Raw genomic sequence first — 21,629 nt, 5'->3', positions numbered from 1 at the left:
AGTAAAATACTCTTTGGTTTATAAGTTGATACAGACAAACAGATGCTTCTCTGAAGGTACTTTGGTCCTCTGAATGGTTTCTAAGTGCCAATAGATTCTTGGCAATTCCTTTGCAAAGACATGCTGAGTATTCCTAAGCATATTTTCAGAAATCAAGGCACAGTTTTGACTTCTTGCAGCTCATTGCCCATCAACCAACTTCAAGTTATCTCTTCTTATGGTGAGACTACCTTTTAGGCAACTCAGACTGCATGGAAGGACACAGTTTTCTGATCATTCAGTTAGTGTAAGTACACCCTCTCCACTCTGTTCAGGGGGTTCTACCTACCCCCCAGAAAGGATTGGGGTGTGTGTATAGGGGGAAGAGAGTGGAGAAACCACACCATGCTAGCTGGAGTCCTTGCAGTGGTTTCCACTAATATGCTGGGTTAGTTGAATCCACCATAAATCACATTATGTATTTGGAAAACTATTGTTATTTAAGCATCCAATGAAACTCATGAGGGGGAAAAAGCTAGCCAGTCAAGAAGTACTGGCTAATTTCATCAAAGGGCAAATGAAAACACATCTTAAAGTACAAATTGGGCAAAAATTAAATCTATGTTATTTAATTTCATATTATAAAGCACTGCACTATAAAGCAGACACCTTTATTACGATCACAATTTAACAAGGAACAGATTAAGTCAGATGTTACAGGGCCCATATAATAATAAGCTAGTGAAAGCAATAAAATTATACTGCAGAGACCAGCTTAGAAATGACAAATATAGAGCAACACTGGCTAGTATTATAAGATGGAGGACAACCAACCCTGGCCAATCTATTCATATTTTCTGACACAGCTTTCTAAGAATATTTTCTCCGCATGGATCTATATTTTTTAATTATAACTCAGAGGCTTCTAAAGTAATCTACCTCTGATTCCTTGAAATATTATGGTTGTTGTATGTAGAAACCTAATAAATATAAATACAAGCACAGAAACAGAAATCTTAAACCCTGCTGTTCATTCAACTATATGTAGCAATTGCTCACACATTTGTAGAAGCGCTTTCTACAGAGACACCTCCTCACCTACATTTGAAACTGACAACAGCACATTTCTATATTCCTGCAATTCTCCTGATTCAATGTTTCTTTGTAAAAAAAATGTAGCTTTTAAAATTATCTTAAAAGGAAAGTTGATTGCTTAATTGCCTGCAACAATATTATTTACGGAATCACAAAAAATCCATATGTCCCTTATAGCAATATCATGCTATAAAAACATCCACCTGGAAGCTGGAAAACCATTCAATTCTACATATAATCTGAAAGAGAAGTCATGGTTGTAGTAGTAGTAGTAGTAGTAGTAGTAGTAGTAGTTAATATTGTTGTTGTGTTGTCATAGTTGTTGTATTGTACCACACCCATCTGACTGGGTTGCCCAGCTACTTCTGGGCAGCTTCCAACAACCAAAGGAAGACACCCAAACATCAGATGTTAAAAGCAACAGGGCTGCCTTCAGATGTCTGCAAAAAGCCATATGATTGTTTATCTCTTTGACATTTGACAGGAGGGCATTCCACAGGGTGGGTGCAACTACCAAGAAGGCCCTCTGCCTGGTTTCCTGCAACAACACTTCTCAAAATGTGGGAACTGCCAGAAGGCCCTCAGAGCTGGACCTCAGTGTCCTGGCTGAACAATGGGGGGGCGGCGGTACTGAATCAAAACAGGTATTTTTAACTAACCAACTGCTTTAGTCCAACACACGCAAATATGTCCACCAAGTCATTTATGTAAATATGATGATATAGAAACAGGGACACAGAGATTCTTGGAGGGCAGAAAGGATTGAGAACCTATAGGAAGTACATTATTATTATTTTGGTGTACACTAATATGCAGTAACTGAGCCCCAAATTTTAAATGCATGAAGTGACCATAATTAGAGGTATTTAAAATAAAATACTAAAATATAAAATAAAATATAAAATAAACTAAAAATTAACCATCTTCAGTAGATTTAATTGGAATAATATGTATTTTAATGCTGAATACTTTGGTCTCTGACAGTGTCAAAAAACTAGAAAAACCAACGTCATCCTTCAAAAAGTTGGGAGGGAAAGGACTAATTAGAAATGTAAGACATTCTAGTGCTTTAAGGATATTTAAATTTTCCACATTATATGCCCATTTTCTGTGTGAAATGAAAAAGATTATTTGGTATTGTTTGGCTTAGTTAGCAGTAATAGTTAGCATTATTGAATTATATTAGATACTTCTGGGGTTGTGCCTCTGATGCTAATTATGTCCATAGTTAGAAAAAATCCCAGAATAATTTTAGACAGGTATTAAATCATTACTTTCAAGTTGTGGTACTTCAAAAATAGTGCTGCATTGTTACCATGCTGATTTATTGTTGTGGCCCAAACTTACAAAATGATAGTTACAAAGAAATCTAATTGGAGCTATCTTTTCAATAAAACTATATTTTCAACTCTAACAGGAACTGAATTTGGTGAACACAGTTTGCTGGGTCTTTGCAACCTGAAATAATCTGCTACTTTAATAACCTTACTGTGGCATGTGAAACTGGCAATTATTCATTTTACCATGAACTACTGAGTGGGGAACATTATAATGAATCGCAAATTGAGTAACTCTGGTTCTCAGGAAAAACATTGCTTCTCATTTCAGATGGAGCACTCAGGGCTTCTACTGAATGTTACTTTTTTCTTCTTCCATTAGACTGATTTTAAAGGCCTTGTAATGAACTTAGAAAGTATTTTAAGCAGCAGATAACCAATGATGTGACTAAATACAGATTGCTTCATGTGCATCTCTGAATAGAGAATTTTTATATAAATATTATATGGTCATAGAGCAGATTGCACGTCCTCAAGGTAGAATGTCAGTTGGGATCATTTTTTTTGCAGAGGTGGGCATGCTGTATTGAATCTGCCTACGTTTATAGTTATTGGGAAATTGCCAAATCGTGCAGACAGCGCTAGGCTCTCTGTCCAAATTCTGGTTATGCTGAAAGCTCTCCCCAAATCCTGATACAATAGCTGCAATAATCAAGTCCATTACCTTGAAATAGACCTGTTGGCATTAACTTGTTCCAGTAGCCATTCAATGGAGCTCTTAACTAGCCAGAGAAAGTACTCTATAAGCAAATGAAAACCTCAAGTTGTACCACTCCTTCCCACCTCTATTCTCAGCATGCTGCAGTTGATTCAGTCAACCTTTGTTTCCAGTTATGTCTGGACCAGGAAACTATGGTTGCGGTCTTGGAACAAGCTGGATTTTAAACCAATTCAAAAAATGGCTTAGGATCTTGCCTTGTTCTGAACCAGAGTTTTCCAGTTTGGACATAAGGGAGAACTATTGCTAACCGAAGACTCTGTGGGTTCCTTTGGGAGTAAAGGCAGGATGACGATGACAATAATAATGGCAGCAATGCATTGAAAAGGGAGGAGGCAGTGGGTGGTGTGAAGATGAAACAGGTGAGCACAAGGCCTGACATTCCAGCTAGACATAGACTTCCTTACTAATTGCCACCACCCAAACAAGTGGTTACTTGGGGCTTATCCACACTTACGTTTCCTCTGCTCATTCCAGGCATAGTCTGCATTTTCAGGCTCCATGCCTGAGTGTCTTGATGCTCTGGAGCTTTCTCCAGCTCAATCTCTTTACAGCTCTTTACAGCTGAATTGGAGCAAACAGCAATCCATGCAAAAACCAAAATAGCCATTTGCTCCGATTCAACTTTAAAGAGTGAGGTTTTGCAGGGAAAGATTTGGCGCAAAAACAGGTATTGCTTGGACACGGAGCTTTAAAATGCAGGCTTGTAACTGTGAAGGGTGGGACAAAAGGTAAGTGTGGACAAGCCATCAATTACATTCTGTCTCCCAGACGGCAAGAAGTTTCTGTTACTGCACCAAAGTCTACGACGTGTGTGTGTGTGTGTGTGTGTGTGTGTGTGCCCCTTGCTCCTCCACGCTCATACAGATATATGCCTGAACCACACATTTCTGCTTATTTCAAACAATATGATATAAGACACATTGCTTTTCACATTTTCAAACAATATGATATAAGACACATTGCTTTTATGCAGCGAGAATAATGTGGCTGTAGGTATGACAGATACATGCCTGAAGTCATCTCATGACCCGATGAACTACACAGAAAGAGGATATATTCTACATATTTGGTGCAAGTTTTGAAAAAATAACAACAACATATCAAGGTTTGGAAATATTTCCACAATTTCTGGAGATACAGGAATGTTTACATTACATGTTTAGGTTTGATCTGAAGGATTCAAAGCTTAAAGCTGTGGAGTGTATCGTACAGCACTTATAATGATCCATACCTGAGCAATGGTTGCTTTGGATAAGAAGGTTGGTCACTGTTTTGGGCGGTCTGAGGCTTTTTCGTGACTTGCTTATAAATATTCCTTGCAGTCACTCCAATCCACAGCATTGTAGAGAGTGTAGAATAATGCAATACTATGCCAACCTACAATGAAACAGTGTCAGTTAAGAAGAATCAACAAATGGATGCAAAACTAAGACATCATTCTGTTGCACATATATATATACAAGCATGCTGGAACATTTGCAAAGCGAAATGATTTTGTGGTAGCTTTAATAACTTATTGGCTTTCCCCTGATTCATAATTGCCCACACCTGAGAAAATAAGTAAGGTTTTTTTTTTATCAAACAGAACACACAAAATGAGCAAAGTTTCATTAGGCGTTTTCTTATGGAGAAGGGCAAGTACAAGCTCAGCTTGGGTCACTTTTTAAAAATTATATAATTATTACTTTATTGGAGGTTTCCCAGCTTAACAGTCAGATAAAGTTTCAGAGGTCACATGCAACCCATGCTGATGGCTCGTAATACTCTTCTCGTAAATGACATGTCTTTCTGCATATGCAACCCGCACGGGCCCTTTTCTTGCTGTGTTCTATCGCAGAGAAAATGAAAGGTTGGGTGGACACAGGAGATAACGCTCCCCCAGGACCCTGTGGATATACCCACGAGAGGGCTATCCCCTTTTGTGGAGGATAATAGATTTTACAACCACTTAGAAACATGACTGTGAAAACTACTCCCTTCATGGGCACAGTTCATGTTTGAATTTAAGCCTCTTGAATTAAACTTGAATTGATTCGCTAAGCTTTGCTGGCAAGTGGATAATGGACCTGCTACTGTTTTGCTAATTATGCTGCATGTAATGCAAATTAAATGTATAGGGTCAATGAAAAAGCAAGCTCCTTCTGTAGTTTTATACTATTAACATTCAATTTAGCCTGCTGGAAAGATTGGAGTGGCACATCCTCAATCTTTCCCAGGCCTATACAGCAACAAATTACCAACCAGAACTGTTGGTCTGGTACATGGCCTTTGTTGCCCAGTTCATTGACTCTTCTCCACTTCCACCAGGGTGGGAAAAAAATCAATGATATATATTTTTAGTTCTTAAAAACTAGATGTTGTTATTTAAATCATATTTTGAAATATTTCAGCCCCATAAAATGCCTTTAAAATAATATTTTTTATAATTTATTTATTGATACTTATTCAGAGATATACAAAAATACATTCCCCTTGCAAAGTATCTTTTTATAATATACTAGTGTAAAAAAAAGGCAGAAAGGAGAAAAGACAAGCTTAAAGAAACAGAAAGTGAGAGAAGAGAAAGAGTGAAAAAAGATTAGAGAAAGATAAAGCAGAATAAAAGGACTTCTAGCTCTCTGTCACACAGCTAAATATAGTAGTCACACCTTAAGATCCAACCATTCTATCTTCTATAAACCAGTATTTTTTCAGTCTTCAAATCCAGATTTTACAAGTTCATTTTCTCTTTTACGCAGAAAGTCCACAGGAAATTTCCAATCCTTAATAAATGCCAGTAATGATTGTTCTCTAATTAAGCACTTTAACTTTGCAATCTCACCAAAAATAATCTGAGTTAATATATCTGAATGATGAAAGAGTAACACGCAAGAGTCTACAACACTCATGACTTTATCAAACATACTGAGTTAAAGTCTGGTTTTCTATGTAAAAAAATGAATAGGAGGCAGGGGGACATGACTTTTGAATGTGAAACCGGCACAAAAATAAGGCTGGTCCAAAATGGTTCCCTCTCAAATTTTGCCACCGCTTCTGCAGAGTCACTTTGGGGATTTTCAGACATGTGTGGTAGAGTCAGAGGAAACTTGCCAGCCACTGAAAACCACATTTCTTCCTTTTTTTTCACCCAGAGGACTCATTTACCATGATGCTACATCATCATGTAATATCATGGCAAGTTACCATTTGGGTTTAAAAAAAAGTTAATAAAAATAGTGGTTGGTAGCAACTGCCAGGCAAAGCAATTTCAGGAGCAGGACCACTGCTGTGAAAATAAGGTGAGATGGGAAACATTTCGGCGGATTAATTAATTAATAATAATTGTGGAAATTTCTGTAGCAAGTATGTTGAAGACTGTAGGTGACTCAAAAAATGCAACATAGTAAATATGGTTATAAAGCCACACACACAGTTACAGATGAACCTGCTGGTTGCAGGTTAGTGGCTCATCTGTGGCCACCGGGACCACATAACACCGGTCCTGAGAGATCTGCATTGGCTCCCAGTACATTTCCGAGCACAATTCAAAGTGTTGGTGCTGACCTTGAAAGCCCTAAACGGCCTCGGTCCTGTATACTTGAAGGAGCGTCTCCACCCCCATCATTCAGCCCGGACACTGAGATCCAGCGCCGAGGGGCTTCTGGCGGTTCCCTCATTGTGAGAAGTGAGGTTACAGGGAACCAGACAGAGGGCCTTCTCGGTAGTGGCTCCTGCCCTGTGGAACACCCTTCCTTCAGAAGTGAAGGAAATAAGCAGCTATCCTATCTTTAAAAGACATCTGAAGGCAGCCCTGTTCAGGGAAGTTTTTAATATTTAATGCTGTACTGTTTTTGACACTTGATTGGGAGCCGCCCAGAGTAGTGGCTGGGGAAACTCAGCCAGATGGGCGGGGTATTAATAATAATAATAATAATAATAATAATAATAATAATAATAATAATTTATTATTATTATTATTATTATTATTATTATTATTATTATTATTATCATCATCATCATCATCATCATCATCATCATCATCATCATCTTAGGCCAGCATCTTGTTCTCAGAGTGCCCAACCAGATGGAAAGCATGCAAGCCCTGAGCACAGCAGCATTCTCATCTCCTGTGGCTTCCAGCAACTGGCATTCAGAAGCATACTTTCTCCAGTGGTATCCCACCTGGAGAACTGTGTCCAATTCTGGGCACCACAGTCTAGGAATCTGTGCAGATGAGGGCAACCAAGATGATAAAGGGTCTGGAAACCAAGCCTTATGAGGCATGGTTGAGAGATATGGGTATGTTTATCCTGGATTTTTTTTTTTTTAAAAAAGACTGAAATATGATAGTGACATGATATCCATCTTCAAATATCTCAAGCTTGTTTTCTGCTGCTCCAAAGGGTAGGACCCAAACCAATGGATTCAAATTACAAGAAAGGAGATTCCCACTAAACATCAGGAAGAACTTTTTGGTAGAGCTGTTTGACAGGGGAATGGACTCCATTAGAAGGTGGTGGACCCTCCTTCATGGAGGTTTTCAAACAGAGGTTGGACGCCACCTCTCAGGGAGTCTTTAGCTGTGACTCTGGCATTGCAGGGGGTTGGACTAGATGTCCCCTGGAGTCCCTACCGAGTATACAGTTCTATTAGTCTAACAATGGAGGTAGCACATCAGTAACCAATCCCTCTATTATACAAATCTATAGATTAAAAAAAGCTTCCCCATCCAAAATAGCAAACAGCATTAAATATTGTCAGTAGGAGGAACTTCAGAACCCTAAAAGCTGCCAGTGTTAAAAATAATAAAACAGCTAAAATCCACCAGAAAAACATTGGGGGGAGGGGGAGGAATGTCTTCACCTGATGAATCCCCCCCCTTAAATTTCAACAGATGTGAATTCGGGGGGGGGGGGGGGTTCCTTAACTTGACAATTGCTCCTGTAAGCAGATATAAATTATATTGTACAAAAGGCAATGTAAGCAGCACGATCAGATATTTTGGAATATGCTGCTGGGTAGTAAAAAGGGTCTATGTATCTGGCAAATGGATACACTTTAATTGCAAATGTACGAATTATAAAGCCAGAAACTTGATTTGAGCCACTGATTTAAACTGGCACATTTCCTCGGTGAATTAAATTGCCTTGTTTTAAATCCTACTATCTCTGACTCCCACTTGTTCAGAGTCTGGTGAAGGAGGGGAAAGCACGAGATAAGCCAGTAAGGTTTTATGAAGAAATGGCAGGCAGAGCACTGATCAGAAGAGAAAGCTTCCAACAAGTAACAAAGACAAAAAGAGAGCAGCTGAGCAGCAGGGGAGCTGTCCAGGAGGCAGCTAAAACTAGGAAGAAGCCTAGTTGTAACAGTCACTTCCAGGAAGCAGCTGCAGGATTAATGCACACACAACCTAGCTGGCCTACCTTGATGTCCTAAATTCTGATTTTTAGAGTGATATGGTTCAAAAACATATGTATTGAGGAAGAGCTCAAGAACACAAATCTATAATATGGGCTTGCTAGTGTTCTGTTTTCTCCTTTTTTGGGGGGAGGGGTGCGAGGCAGATATTTTGTTAGAGATCAGCACAAAGTTCATACACTGGGTCAGCTTATTCATAATAGCCCCGTTCCCTCCCCATGGCAAAACACAGGGAATTCCCATGGTGGGAAAAGAAACGGAAACAAATGAAAGAGAATAATACAGTACTGTCAGCTGGTATATGTTCCTAACTTGTGGCTAATGCTGCCTAGAGTTATTTGATGTACAGCTTGCAGCAAGAACAGAATCACGAGTGGCAGTGAAAGCTCTATGATGGGTCTAGTCAGTGATGCTCTTTTGAAAGAGGGAAGTTGACGTTGGTTAGGACAAATACTTCATTCCCTGCCATAGGGTGTCCATTGGAATAAGGTAGGAAGAACCTGGCCCTCCACATCTCCCATCATCCCCGATCATTCGGTGATGCTGACTGGGTCTGGTGAAAGTTCTGGAGGCCCAGAGGCCCCCCAGCCCTCCATAAGACCATTCATGGATCCTATAAAGGTGCCATAACAAAACAAATGTTTGTTACTGCCTATATTGGATAGGCCTTCCATTAAGAATACAGTCTTCAGGAAAAGACCCTTAATCCTGAATGCCTACAAGGAAGACTAGACATTTAGAATTACTGGTGATGGCCACTAGCCTATAAAGCTTTTTAAAAAAGAAATAGAATAAACACAGAAATTAAATTGCTATGATAGCTAAACAGGGCTTCCAGGGTCAGAGACAGATTGCTGGGGACAAACAACGAGCAAGAGTTATTATTGCTTTTCTGCCTTATGGCTTCCAAAAAGTATATACCTTCTGTGAAAAGCAGAACTCTAGACAAGATAGGTGGACAGATCCAGCAATGCTGCTATGTTCATTCTACCTACTAAAGCATGCAAACGTATGGCTATTGTCTGCTTTCATGTTTAACAAACAAATGAACAAGTTTCTCCTACCCAACCTCTCATCTCCAAGGATACCTCAAGACTGCTCACAGATATGATCCAAATTCAATTTGAAACTTACAATACATACCATTGAAACAGCATTACTGAAACCTAACCCATAAAATATGACTTTAATCACACATGTCTCCAAAGGCCAATATAGTATCAATTCTAACTTCTTCTTTTAAGGACAAGCTATTTGCTGATGTCTAGCACTGCAACACATCAAGCTCTTTTGAAATAAGAAAAAAAGCCTATGGGGTAGACAGTGTGTCTAGCTGTCAGAGTTGGGTTGAAATTAGTTTAACCAGGAGATTGCCTACAGTGCCTGTACTGTACTACTTGCAAAAACAAGCCAAAGCTTATAGATATGGAGCTTGATGCTTGAGTTAACCTCACCATTCAGCTATCATGGATAGCGAGTGTATATGCTAAGTTTGCCTCTGTGCTTCTTCCTGCCTCTCCCGCTGTTGCCTTTTCCCAATCTGTATGGCATGTAAGGAAACCGTGTACCACCAGGTACTTTCAGTTTTTTACTTGCTGCAATATGAAGTGGTGGTCGGATATTTTGCTTGTTCTGCATTAGTGCACAGTTCTGCTGTTAGTTTTATGCAATTGCACAATTCTCATGGGACTTTAATCATACGAAACAATCTGTAGAGAAGAATTTTCCACAAGGGTGGCAGATAAACTACTGCAAGAACAAAAAACAAAACAAAACAAAACAAATCTGCCAGTGGCCTGTTCAGAATGAGGTGATTCATTGCTACAGTTCTGTTCTGTTTGGGAGCGAAACAGAAGATGGTTAAGCCCCAGTGCAGAGCAAACCATTGCAAATCAAAACCGCGATCCAGCAGAGATAAAAGTGTCAGGCAGACAAGCCCTATGGCATGTGCTGCCTCAGACCATTGGCCTGTCTACCTTGGTATTGTCTTCAGTGACTGGCAGCTGCTTTCTGGAGTTTCAAATATTCCTAGCCATACCTGGAGATACTTGGGATCAAACCTAGGAATGTGTGAATACAAAGCAGAGGCTGTACCACTGTGCTATAGCCCTTCCCAATATATTTCCCTATGTGAAGTCTAGTTGCTTAATAAATCATCACAGAAAGCTAGTGGATGTAATATGAGTAATCAAGTGGTAGAGCTTTTCCAGTAGCATACCGCTTTGGGCTATAGGTGAAGGGATTCCACAACATGGTCCTCCACGAAAAATAAGCTCCTTACATGTAGGAAACCTACATGTGATTACAAGGATCCAGTCTGCTTTCCTCCTTAACAGTTTGTTTTTGAAGAGTGATGATGGGAGTGTAAGGCTCAATTTGATCCAGGACTCAGGGCTTATCCACACTTAGCTTTCCCCCCACTCTTTTCAGGCACAGGTCCATGCTTAAAAACCCCGTGTCCAGGCATGTCCAAAACCTGCTCTTTAGTGCTCAGTGGGAGCAAATGTCAATTGAGGTTTTCCATGGATTAACACAGACATGAAGCCTTAAAGCGTGGACTCTGCCTGGAAAGAGTGGAGGGAAGTTAAGTGTGGATAAAAGCGCTCAGTCCTGACAGGAGACTGGCGCTTCCAAATTCAGTAGCAGTAGTAAGTCCGAAAGGACTTAACCATGAATGGAAACTGTAGTTTTCAATCCAGTAATAGCACCAGCTCCAGAAAACATAAAGGGTTAAGGTGGACAGGCATACCTATGAGTATCTGAGGAATACAGGACTTATTTCAGTTCGGTCAGATTTTATACCTCCAAATCTATTCGCGATTCCAGAGAACATCTTTTATTTACTTATTTATTAACTTACTAGTAACTTCTCACACTAAAGTGAAGGGAAGAGAAGAGGGGAAAATAATGTATCTGATAATTCATCAATCTAACATAACACTTATGGAAAAACAAAAAACACACCTGCCCTATATCGTTAAAGGTAAAGGTAAAGGTACCCCTGCCCATACGGGCCAGTCTTGACAGACTCTAGGGTTGTGCGCTCATCTCATTCTAGAGGCCGGGAGCCAGCGCTGTCTGGAGACACTTCCGGGTCACGTGGCCAGCGTGACAAAGCTGCTCTGGTGAGCCAGAGCCGCACACGGAAACGCCGTTTACCTTCCCGCCAGTAAGCGGTCCCTATTTATCTACTTGCACATGGGGGTGCTTTCGAACTGCTAGGTTGGCAGGCGCTGGGAGCGAACGACGGGAGCGCACCCCGCCGCGGGGATTTGAACCGCCAACCTTTCGATCGGCAAGTCCTAGGCGCTGAGGCTTTAACCCACAGCGCCACCCGCGTCGCCGCCCTATATCGTTAACTATACTTAAATAATAAACAAAGAATGCATGCACACACTAATTAGCAGATAAAATTATTTTCCCCCTTTAGCCTCCCCACCCCAGCCAAAAGTCAGCTGTTTCAAATCCATGCTGGGTGGGTCTTGCATCCGTCTCCAGGGATGTTCAGGCATCTTTCTTCTCCCTTCAACACTGAGCAGTAGCAAGGCAAAGCAGGAAAATGATAGCCAAAGTTTTGCCTGCTTTGCAGTTGGTCTTGCTACTGCTGCCCTCCTGCTGGTGGAGGTGGAGTTGCAGCACAGAAGGATTCCTGCCTGGGAATTTATCTTTCCACCTTGTGTCAAGGCCAGCAGAGGCTTCAATGTTTCTGAGCACGTGTAGGTTGCCTTTCCTTGAGTACAGTGGTACCTCGGTTTACGAACAGCCCTGTTAACGAACTATTTGGTTTACGAATTCCACAAAACCCGGAAGTAGTGTCCCGGTTTGCGAACTTCACCTCGGTCTACGAACGGAAGCCAAACGGTGGAAAGGCACCGGTGGCGGGAGGCCTCATTAGGGAAAGTGTGCCTCGGTTTAAGAATGGATTTGGTTTAAGAACAGACTTCTGGAACGGATTAAGTTTGTAAACCAAGGTACCACTCTACTGAATGGGTTCAAGTAAGAATAGCTATCTGAACTTTACGAACAGGGGGGGGAAAGATTTATAATCCAGGTTTAAAGTGCATGGCTGCTTTAACACTGATGTGATACTTGCAGGAAGTCTCAGTGGGTTGAGCTGTTGTACAAATAATGTGTGAGAGAATAAAAGTAAGTTCCCTTTTAATAGGTCATGGCAGGCATATCTGTGTGGGCCTGGAGTGCTGAAGTGTCTGAAATCTGAACATAGCACATGTACCAACATGTGATAAGCGAGCACAATACACACCCTAGTAAAGTCAACAGCAAATCTCCCATTGGTTCTAACACCATGTGTTTTAAAAGAAAGTTATGAGAAGCAGCATTATTTGTGCATGCCTTTAAAATCTGTTCGCCATCTTCAGAGACAGCTTAAGGACTATGTGATGTGGCAGTTGCTATGGTAATGACTGGTTTCATTATTGATTACCCAAATAAAAACTTGTGTAAACCTACATAACATGCTGGCATGTAATGCTCCCTTGGGGAACCTTAAGTTGTACTTCTTTTCCTTAGCCAATTTTTTTCCTCCCTCTCTCTTTCCCTTTCCCTCTCTGCATTTCTATTTCAGGGTTTTCTTTGGCTATGAAAAATCTGTGTGAACACAATGGTAGTGAAGTATCCACATTTTCTTCTGCAGATCAACACATACATTTCACGAGGACCTTTCATCTTTCCCCCAGCTATTTCTCTACTTCCTGGGGTTTTTTATTTTCTCAATACTAAGTTGCTATTGCAAGGTAGATGAAGTTTCACCTACAGCAAGCACTTCCATTCCAGTTGCAGGTGCTGTATGGCTGCATGAACGTCACAGGCAGCTATTGGCCAGTGACCATATTATTTCTACTGTTCCGTGACACACTCTCTCTGTCCATGCCTGTATCACTTTCTTAAAGTTTCTTAAAAACTTATTTTTATATACCTAGAATATGAAGAGTATATGCCCAGGATATGAAGAGAGCTTCCCAAAGTACTACTTGAGAAGGAGTATTTATCTTGCCTTTTAAAATTGAATACAAGACAAAAATGATGAACACCACCAAATGTAGCCTCTGTTGTAAAACTCTGCCCTGCTATTTTGCCAGCTTAAAAATATATAATTTTGTGCCATGTGTTCTTCTGGCTATTTTTTTTTAAGTGGGTATATGAAGCTATGTTAGTCATGTGACTGCACATTCAAAACTCAAGGATCAGATTTTGGCATTTAGTTGCAACTGCCTGAAAATCTGTGTTTGTTGTGACTGGGTTCAAAAATCTCATCTGTGCTCAGTTCAGCATGAACAGTCAGAGCAGTCACATAAGCAGCTTAGCCTGTGGCAGAGCCGTTTAAAGTCAGCATAGGCTTTTGAAAAAAAGGAAAGGAAAGGAAAAGTGACTGCCACAGAACCTTATGTTTGTCAAGGAGCAAAACCTGGCCATGATTCTTTTTGAATCTGGTTCCTTGACAACCCCCCCCCCCCCAATTTGGGGGAAAAAAATCAATTTTTCATTAGCATATTAATGCAGTTACTTGCAATCTGTAAGGTAACCCACCAGACTCTGATTTGAAAGGCTTTTGTGCCCTTGTAACTGCCTAGTTGTAGCTGCCTAAAAACTACCCTGCTATCCCTCCTTGCAAAACCACAGATAAAGAGAACGACGATTAGATTTGCCCCTAATTAACAGCCACCAGTGTATGTATTAATAGATATATATCTCTGAATAGTGAAAAGAAATATGTCAGATAATAACATTCAACGTTTCGCCAATATCAATGCTTTGCATTTTCTACAATAGTAGATAAGCCTGTGATATTTTAGCACACTATCTTACAAAGACAGGAGACTTGCCATATATGTCTCAGTTTAAGGTCACAGCAAGCAAATGCCAATGGTTAAGGGAACTGTAGAACACTAATTTGCATGTTTATAAGTGGGAAGAGAGATGAAAGTAACCTGTATTGACTATGGCTCATCATAGGCTAATGTACCAGATTATTTATCTTGGGTTGTATTAAACTAAATTCTACTCAAAGTAGGCCCAGTGAAATTAATGAACTTAAGGCAGTCATGCTATTTGATTTCAATGGGTCTATTCTGACTAAGGCTAGCACTGGCTACAACCCCTATTATTTATTTGTTCAATTTATTAGTTGTCTTTTATCGGTCATTATCCAAGGGCGGCATACAAGACTTAAAACAACACACTTAAACATTAAATCAGCACATAAAAAACCTAATCTTATACAGCTGAACCACAGCAATACATCTGATCGTGAACCACATCAAAGGTGGCCATCATGATTGTAACAACTGCTGTGGAATCTCCCTGCTGAGTACTGTGAGGAAAGCCTTTGACCATGTAGTTCTCAACAGATTACTCACTGACAGGGTCTATCCTGAGTCCCAACATGGTTTCAGAGCTCAGAGGTCAACAGTCAACATGATTTTCTCACTGCACCAGCCACAGGAGAAATGCAGGCAGCAGAGACACCCCTTGTACATTGCCTTCATAGACCTGATGAAGGCCTTTGACCCTGTCAGCAGAAAATGACTCCTTATACTGCTCAACAAGAAAGGATGCCCATCTAAGCTCAACAAGATGATTGTGTCCTTCCATGAGAACATGCATGGCACTGTCCAGTATGATGATTCATCCTCAGAAGCTTTCCCTATAAAGAGCAGTGTGAAACAGGGCTGTGTTCTTGCTCCAACTCTTCTTCTCCCTGTTGGTCTCCTACGCCTTCAGCTCAACAGAAGCCAGTGTGTACTTCCATTCAAGGCGTGACGGGGGGGGGGGTCTGTTCAACCTGACACATCTCTACACCAAGACAAAGGTGTGGCAGGTTCTTATCCAAGATATGTTGTCTGCAGATGATGCAGCCCTTGACAGCACACTCTGAGGAAGCTCTACAGAGACTCATCAGCTGTCTTGTCCAAGACTGCAAGAAGTGCAGCCTGATGAAGCTCAACATCCTGGTTCATCATGTCACCAGCAATCCACACATCAGCATTGGTGACCACATGCTTGAGGTGGTAGAGCATTTTGACTACCTGGGCTCCATCATAACCAGCAACCTTTCCATCAACATTGAGTTGGACAAGCATCTTGGCAAGGCAGCTATGGCAATGGCTCACTTTCCCAAAAGGAGAGTGGGATGCTAATGACCAATATCAAGATGAAGGTCCACCAGGCTTGTGTGTTGAGTATGCTGCTTTATGGAAGTGAGTCATGGACGATTTACACCTGCCAGTAGCAACGCCTCAACGCCTTCCAAATGTATAATCAGGATCTTTTGGGGCATCACATGGCAGGACAGAGTCTCAAACAAAGATGTGCTCTTGCAAGCCCACATTCCCAGCACGCTAACACTTCTGTCTTAACGACGCCCACACTGACCCAGTCATGTCCACAGAATGGAAGATGGCAAGATCCCCAAGGACGAGGTATTGGAAGCTGCCGTCAAGCAGCAGGCCTGTTGACAGACCAACTCTGCATTACCTAGATGTCTGCAAACATGACATGAAGGCTGGCAACATTAACCCCAAGGTATGGGAATCCCTTGCAGACGACTGCAGTGCCTGGAGACAGACAGGCAGGTCATGTATCCCCAGCAGTAACCAAGAGAGGAATGACTGCTGGGAGGAGTGCAGAAAGAATAAATGCCATGGTGCATTTGCAGCAGCAAAACTAGAAATCTTCATCTGTTTCACCCACAATAAAAGATGTCTCTCCCTTCTTGGTCTCTACAGCCACAGCAGGCACTGAAACTCTCCAATGGTTTGACTTTACCACTGCTCCATTGTCTCCTAAGACAGGAGGATGCCAGCAACCACTTTCTTCACTTCCCTACTGCACACAGATATATCTCAGCACATACATGCACTGAAAAACACATTTATATAACACACCATATATTCTACAATAACATTTAAATTGGGGTGGGAAATCTGTATCAGTCCAAAGCCTGCATTCTTTTTTAAGCTTAAAAAAGTTGTCTTCAGAATTAATGTATGCATAACATTGTGTGTTAGCATTATAGTTATATAGACTTGTAAGGTAAAGGTAAAGGTACCCCTGCCCGTACGGGCCAGTCTTGCCAGACTCTGGGGTTGTGCGCCCATCTCACTCAAGAGGCCGGGGGCCAGCGCTGTCCGAAGACACTTTCCGGGTCACGTGGCCAGCGTGACATCGCTGCTCTGGCGAGCCAGAGCAGCACACGGAAACGCCGTTTACCTTCCCGCTTGTAAGCGGTCCCTATTTATCTACTTGCACCCGGGGGTGCTTTCGAACTGCTAGGTTGGCAGGCGCTGGGACCGAACGACGGGAGCGCACCCCGCCGCGGGAATTCGAACCGCCGACCTTTCGATCGGCAAGCCCTAGGCGCTGAGGCTTTTACCCACAGCGCCACCCGCGTCCCTATATAGACTTGTATCATAGATAAATGAGAGTTCATTCACACTCACACTATCAGTGGTCTAGATCTGAAGACAACTGCCTATTTGACAAAAGGACACACATTTCAGAAATTAGAGGGGGCAATCCTGAAACCGTTATATAGTACTGGGATATGGCATTATTAAATATTTCTACTGAAGGACATTCTGCAGCAAAACAAGCAATGTTTGCTGGAGAAGATTCCAGATAAACAATCACATTACTATGCGGTCATGGCAACCACCCTAGACATGCCCTGGTTGATAAAGGATGACGTTCAGGCCCAATTCAAGACCCATCTCTGTTGCCAGCATCTGATATGCACAAGGCAAGACTGAGCGATATGTACCTTTCCAAACTCCTCAGAAAGTCCCTTATCACACCTCTGATCATCTTAGTGAGGCTGTCATCCGAAACGTAAACTATAGTATATAGACATCCAAGTTACAAATAAAAAACCCTCATACAGCCCTGCCCATATCTTCAACCACATTATTTTCAATGTAAACAGCCCTGCTGGATTAGACCAGAGGTCCATTTAGTTCACAATCCTGTTTCTCATGGTTGACAGCCAGATGCTTCCAAAAATCCCACAGTCAGGGTGTGGTGGCAATGACACTCTCTCAGCAAGTGGTATTTAGAGGGGGACACAGAACCATAATGGCTATTAGCTGTTGACAAGACCAAACTTTTATGAATTTGTAATCCCTCTTTAAAGCCATCTAAGCTACTGTCCACCACCTCTTGCGGCAGTGCATTCCATCCATTTCATTATACACCAGCTGAACAAACTACGAAGCACTCCTAACTTCCCCACCCCTGCCCACACCAGTCCTTACTAGCTCCACCGCACAAGGTACCAATTGCTGCACCAGCCTGGAGCTGGCTGCCACACTGCTCTAGCCACACAGCATCACCTGAGGCTCAGTTGCAGAAGGAGTCTGCATTACTCTGTTGGCTTCTTTTGCCTGTACTGAATCTACTTTTCATTTTCACCAAGAGAGGGATAAAACTTGCCTCTATCTTCTTTTGCTGCATCATGCATGACTTTATAAATCAGTTATTGTGTCCTGTTCCCTTGGTGTGGGTGGGTGGGTGCATATACACGCACACCCACCCCTTAAATTCCCACCAAAGCTTTAGTCTTTCCTCACAGGGAGATGCTTCAGCCCCCTGATCTGCACCTGAAGCTGGGCAGTCAGAATTGTACAATGTACTTCAAATGTCCCCAGACCATATCTAGTACATTACTAAGCCATCTCTTCCTAGGGCTCCCTAGCCAGGGCTTTGCCTTTTCCACAGCTGTTGGAGAGATGCTCCCTCAGGGTTCATGACGCAATGTGTGTCCCAGCTTTCTTTTCTAATTGCTTCCTGCTTCTTCCACAGCCATAGTCCTCCCACAGATAGCCACAAAGCACTTGCAATTTTTGCATAGTACATTTCTTTACCACCACACTCTTGCCTGGCAGGAGCAAAATGAATCAGTGAGTAGGGAACACTGAATTCAGTGTGATTTAGGCCGGGTACACACCACATACATTTAAAGCACACACACACCGGTCATAGAAACTACAGTTTGTCAAGTGCTGGGAATTATAGCTTTGTGAGGGGTAAACCATTTCTGTGTGTGTGTGCTTTAAATGTATAATGTGTACACAGCCTTGCTCTTGGGATTTTAACATTCTCCTAGGGCTTAGGGTTGCAGTTTAAGAGACTGAGCTGCAATACAGGAAGCCTCCAAGGTTAACTCTCATCTCTTCCAGGAAGCCACTAGGTAGCTTTACAAGTTACACACTCTTGCATCCAACCTAAAAAACCACCTGCAATATGGACCTGATAATATTGACCTTATGTAAAGGGTTACTGAGAACTTTATTGACAAGTCTCTAGCAATGCAATCCTATGCATGCCCCACCCTCCATTGGGGCCTACTCCCTAGTAAATGCATTTAGGATTTATCTATTTTATTAATATTAATCGTATACTGATTTTTAAGGGGGGGGAGAGAGAATCTTCTCCAAGTGGTTTGCAAGCCACATATCGAACAAGCAATGAAATACAACCATAAAAATAACAAAAAATCCAAACAATATTTCCAAAAATTCCAAATAAACCATTAAAAGCCAAGAGGATAAAGGCTAATTCCACACAAGATAACATCAGGTCAAGTTAGTTGCTAAAGGCAGTGGTAAAGAGGGAGGTCTTTGAGGTCTGCTGAAAGCCTGCAAGGGATGGGCTTGTCCAATGTCCCATGAAACTGCATTAAACAATTGTAGTGCCACCACTGAGGAGACCCTGTTCTCAGGCCGTACAAGCCAGTGGAGTAGCGTGGGGGGTGCAGGGGGGGCCGGCCGCACCAGGCGCAACATCTGGGGTTAGGGCAAATCCACAGGTTAGGGGGCGCAAATCCACAGGTTAGGGGGCGCAAATCCACGGGTTAGGGGGCGCAAATTACTTGCCTTGCCCCGGGTGCTGACAACCCACGCTACGCCACTGGTACAAGCTGAAAGATATTCCTAACAATATGACCAGACCATATTGAGTGCCTTAGTTCCATCGCTCTCTGACTCTGTATCAAAGTTGGTGCAGCAGTGACCTCATCTGCAAAATGCATAGCTCAAGTGAGCCACTGAGGGTTCTAGGCAGTAGAGGCTGGTGTCCATTGGGACTAGCAGGGTAGAAAGCAAGGAGACTAACAGTAGGTGAAGGCAGAGATTGTAATAGCCACAGCTACCCCATGACTGGTTGTAAGTAAGAAGGCAGGTGGGTTGTGGGATACTTCCCAATTCTCCATAATGGAGCAGTCTCCAATAGCTCTAGGGTCTCTTTCTGTGGGTCAATACCTAGGAGACCTTTAAGAATCCATGGATGGCTTAGGAGACCCTTTCTATCCTAAAGCTCTATATAATTGATTGGAGAGTGGGGGAGGTAAGAAGAGACAGAATGAAACTCACTCTGAAACCCAGAAGCAAACTCCAGCTTCTGCACTTTCACTTAATTCAAGGCACAGTCTATTTTTAAAACAAGATGCCCCAAAGTGTATTTAATAATAAACACACATTCGAGTGCTGATGACATAATTTAAAAGGCTTAGAAATACTCAACAAAGAAAGCCGCTCTTAAAACTTGATCTCAAAGAGATCTACAAATAATAAACAACTCTCAGTATATTTCTAAAGCGAAAGCGGGGGGGGGGGGAGGAGAATCACTTGTAAATAAAAACAACACAGAAATAATAGACTTGAGAGAGAGAATCCTAAACATTTTTGTAAGTCCTACTGAAAACAGTATGATTTACTTTCAAGTAAACATGGTTAGGAATGAGCTGTTCAACAGTTCCCCATGTCTAGAAAGACAGATAAGATCTTCTGGCTGCACTGTGGCCCTTTAGTACTAAGAAAAATCTTTACATTTTCCAAACAAACAGCAATTGAAGATCAATGCATCCATCCATACACATGAAGAACACTTAAGGTCATCAATATGTGCAATTCAGTTTTTGTTCCATTATAAAATAAATGCTAATTATAATGCATGCACTCACCGCTTGACAGATAATTGGGTATTTTACACGATTTATTCCACCAGCAAAAACAGCAAAAGTGAGAGCAGAATGGAAACAGAAGTTGAGAAGCATGTGCCAGCCTTTCCTGCTGATTCGAATTGTGCTGTTTGAAGTTAACAAAAACAAAGTCATATAACTGTTGTGAAAAGCATCACATAAATCATAACAACACATTGAATGTACAGCCCTGAATTCCAACCCAGGAGTCCTTCGGGTGACCAGAGGAGCTTGGGGTTGTTTCAGAAACTGTTGAGCCAGAATTGTTATTTTGCACCAACAAGCTTTGCTTTCATAGAGGAAGCATTACAGAATTGCAGTGTTTGAACCTCTTTCTTGGGTCACTTTCTCTGTGTTATTTCTCTGAATTCTTAACACCACTGCCCTTTCAATACATGTCAGCAGCCATGCTATTACCTAACTCCATGATCCAGTTATCCTGCAATGACTCAGATGCAAGTGAAATCGTTTGTTTAACCAGGGGCTACAGGGGCAGGCGGGCAGGCTCTCTCTATCTCTTTGTTTTCTTATTTTAGCGTTCAATTAGCCCTTTGAATGTGTAAACAAAACAGAGCCCAAAGCAACTTTGAACGAGGTTGTTATGCAAAGAAGCTTTCAGAAAGATGTACTACCTACAGAACAAGGATTGTGGCTTTTGCATTAGGCTTAATTAACAACAAAGTCAACATTTATTTGGCTGTTGCCTTTCTGTCCCACTTTCCCTCCAAGGAGCTCTGGGCAGTGGGGTTCTCAGGCAATCTGTTACCAAAGCTGGCTCTTGTGGCCGTTCAGCTTCAGAACTGGAACAGGCAATGCATCTCTATGGCATTCTCTGAACTAAGCCATGTGCTATGGGAAACAAATGGGCTCTCAAGCCAAGTACTCATGTCTACTCCAGCGGCATGCAATTCCTTCTCACGTAACCCTTAGAATCTGGAATGACCCAATGAAGCAGAATGTTGGGAGGTTCAGGACAGACAAAAGGAAGTGCTTTTTCATGCAGCACATGATTGAATTAGGGAATTCAACTCTGATGGCTTTAAAAGATGGTTAGATGAATTAATGAAGAATAAGGCTCCCAAGGGCAACCAGCCATGATGCTAGTGTA

At 41.8% G+C, this 21,629-nt stretch overlaps 1 protein-coding gene across 2 annotated transcripts in view; it reads right to left on the bottom strand.

Annotated features, from left to right (window-relative positions):
• Positions 1-21,629, bottom strand: part of ADGRA1 (adhesion G protein-coupled receptor A1) — a 305,286-nt gene that overhangs the window by 35,841 nt on the left and 247,816 nt on the right. For both annotated transcript variants that reach the window (XM_028729853.2, XM_077930406.1), the window contains 2 exons: positions 20,504-20,627; positions 4,364-4,509 (listed from right to left, as the gene is read on the bottom strand). In XM_028729853.2, coding sequence (XP_028585686.2) covers positions 4,364-4,509; positions 20,504-20,627 — 270 coding nt within the window. The remainder of the gene's footprint in view (positions 1-4,363; positions 4,510-20,503; positions 20,628-21,629) is intronic.

The sequence above is a fragment of the Podarcis muralis genome, chromosome 6 (assembly GCF_964188315.1).
Source record: "Podarcis muralis chromosome 6, rPodMur119.hap1.1, whole genome shotgun sequence".
NCBI classification, from domain to species: domain Eukaryota; kingdom Metazoa; phylum Chordata; class Lepidosauria; order Squamata; family Lacertidae; genus Podarcis; species Podarcis muralis.
This window is presented reverse-complemented; position numbering and strand designations above follow the sequence as displayed.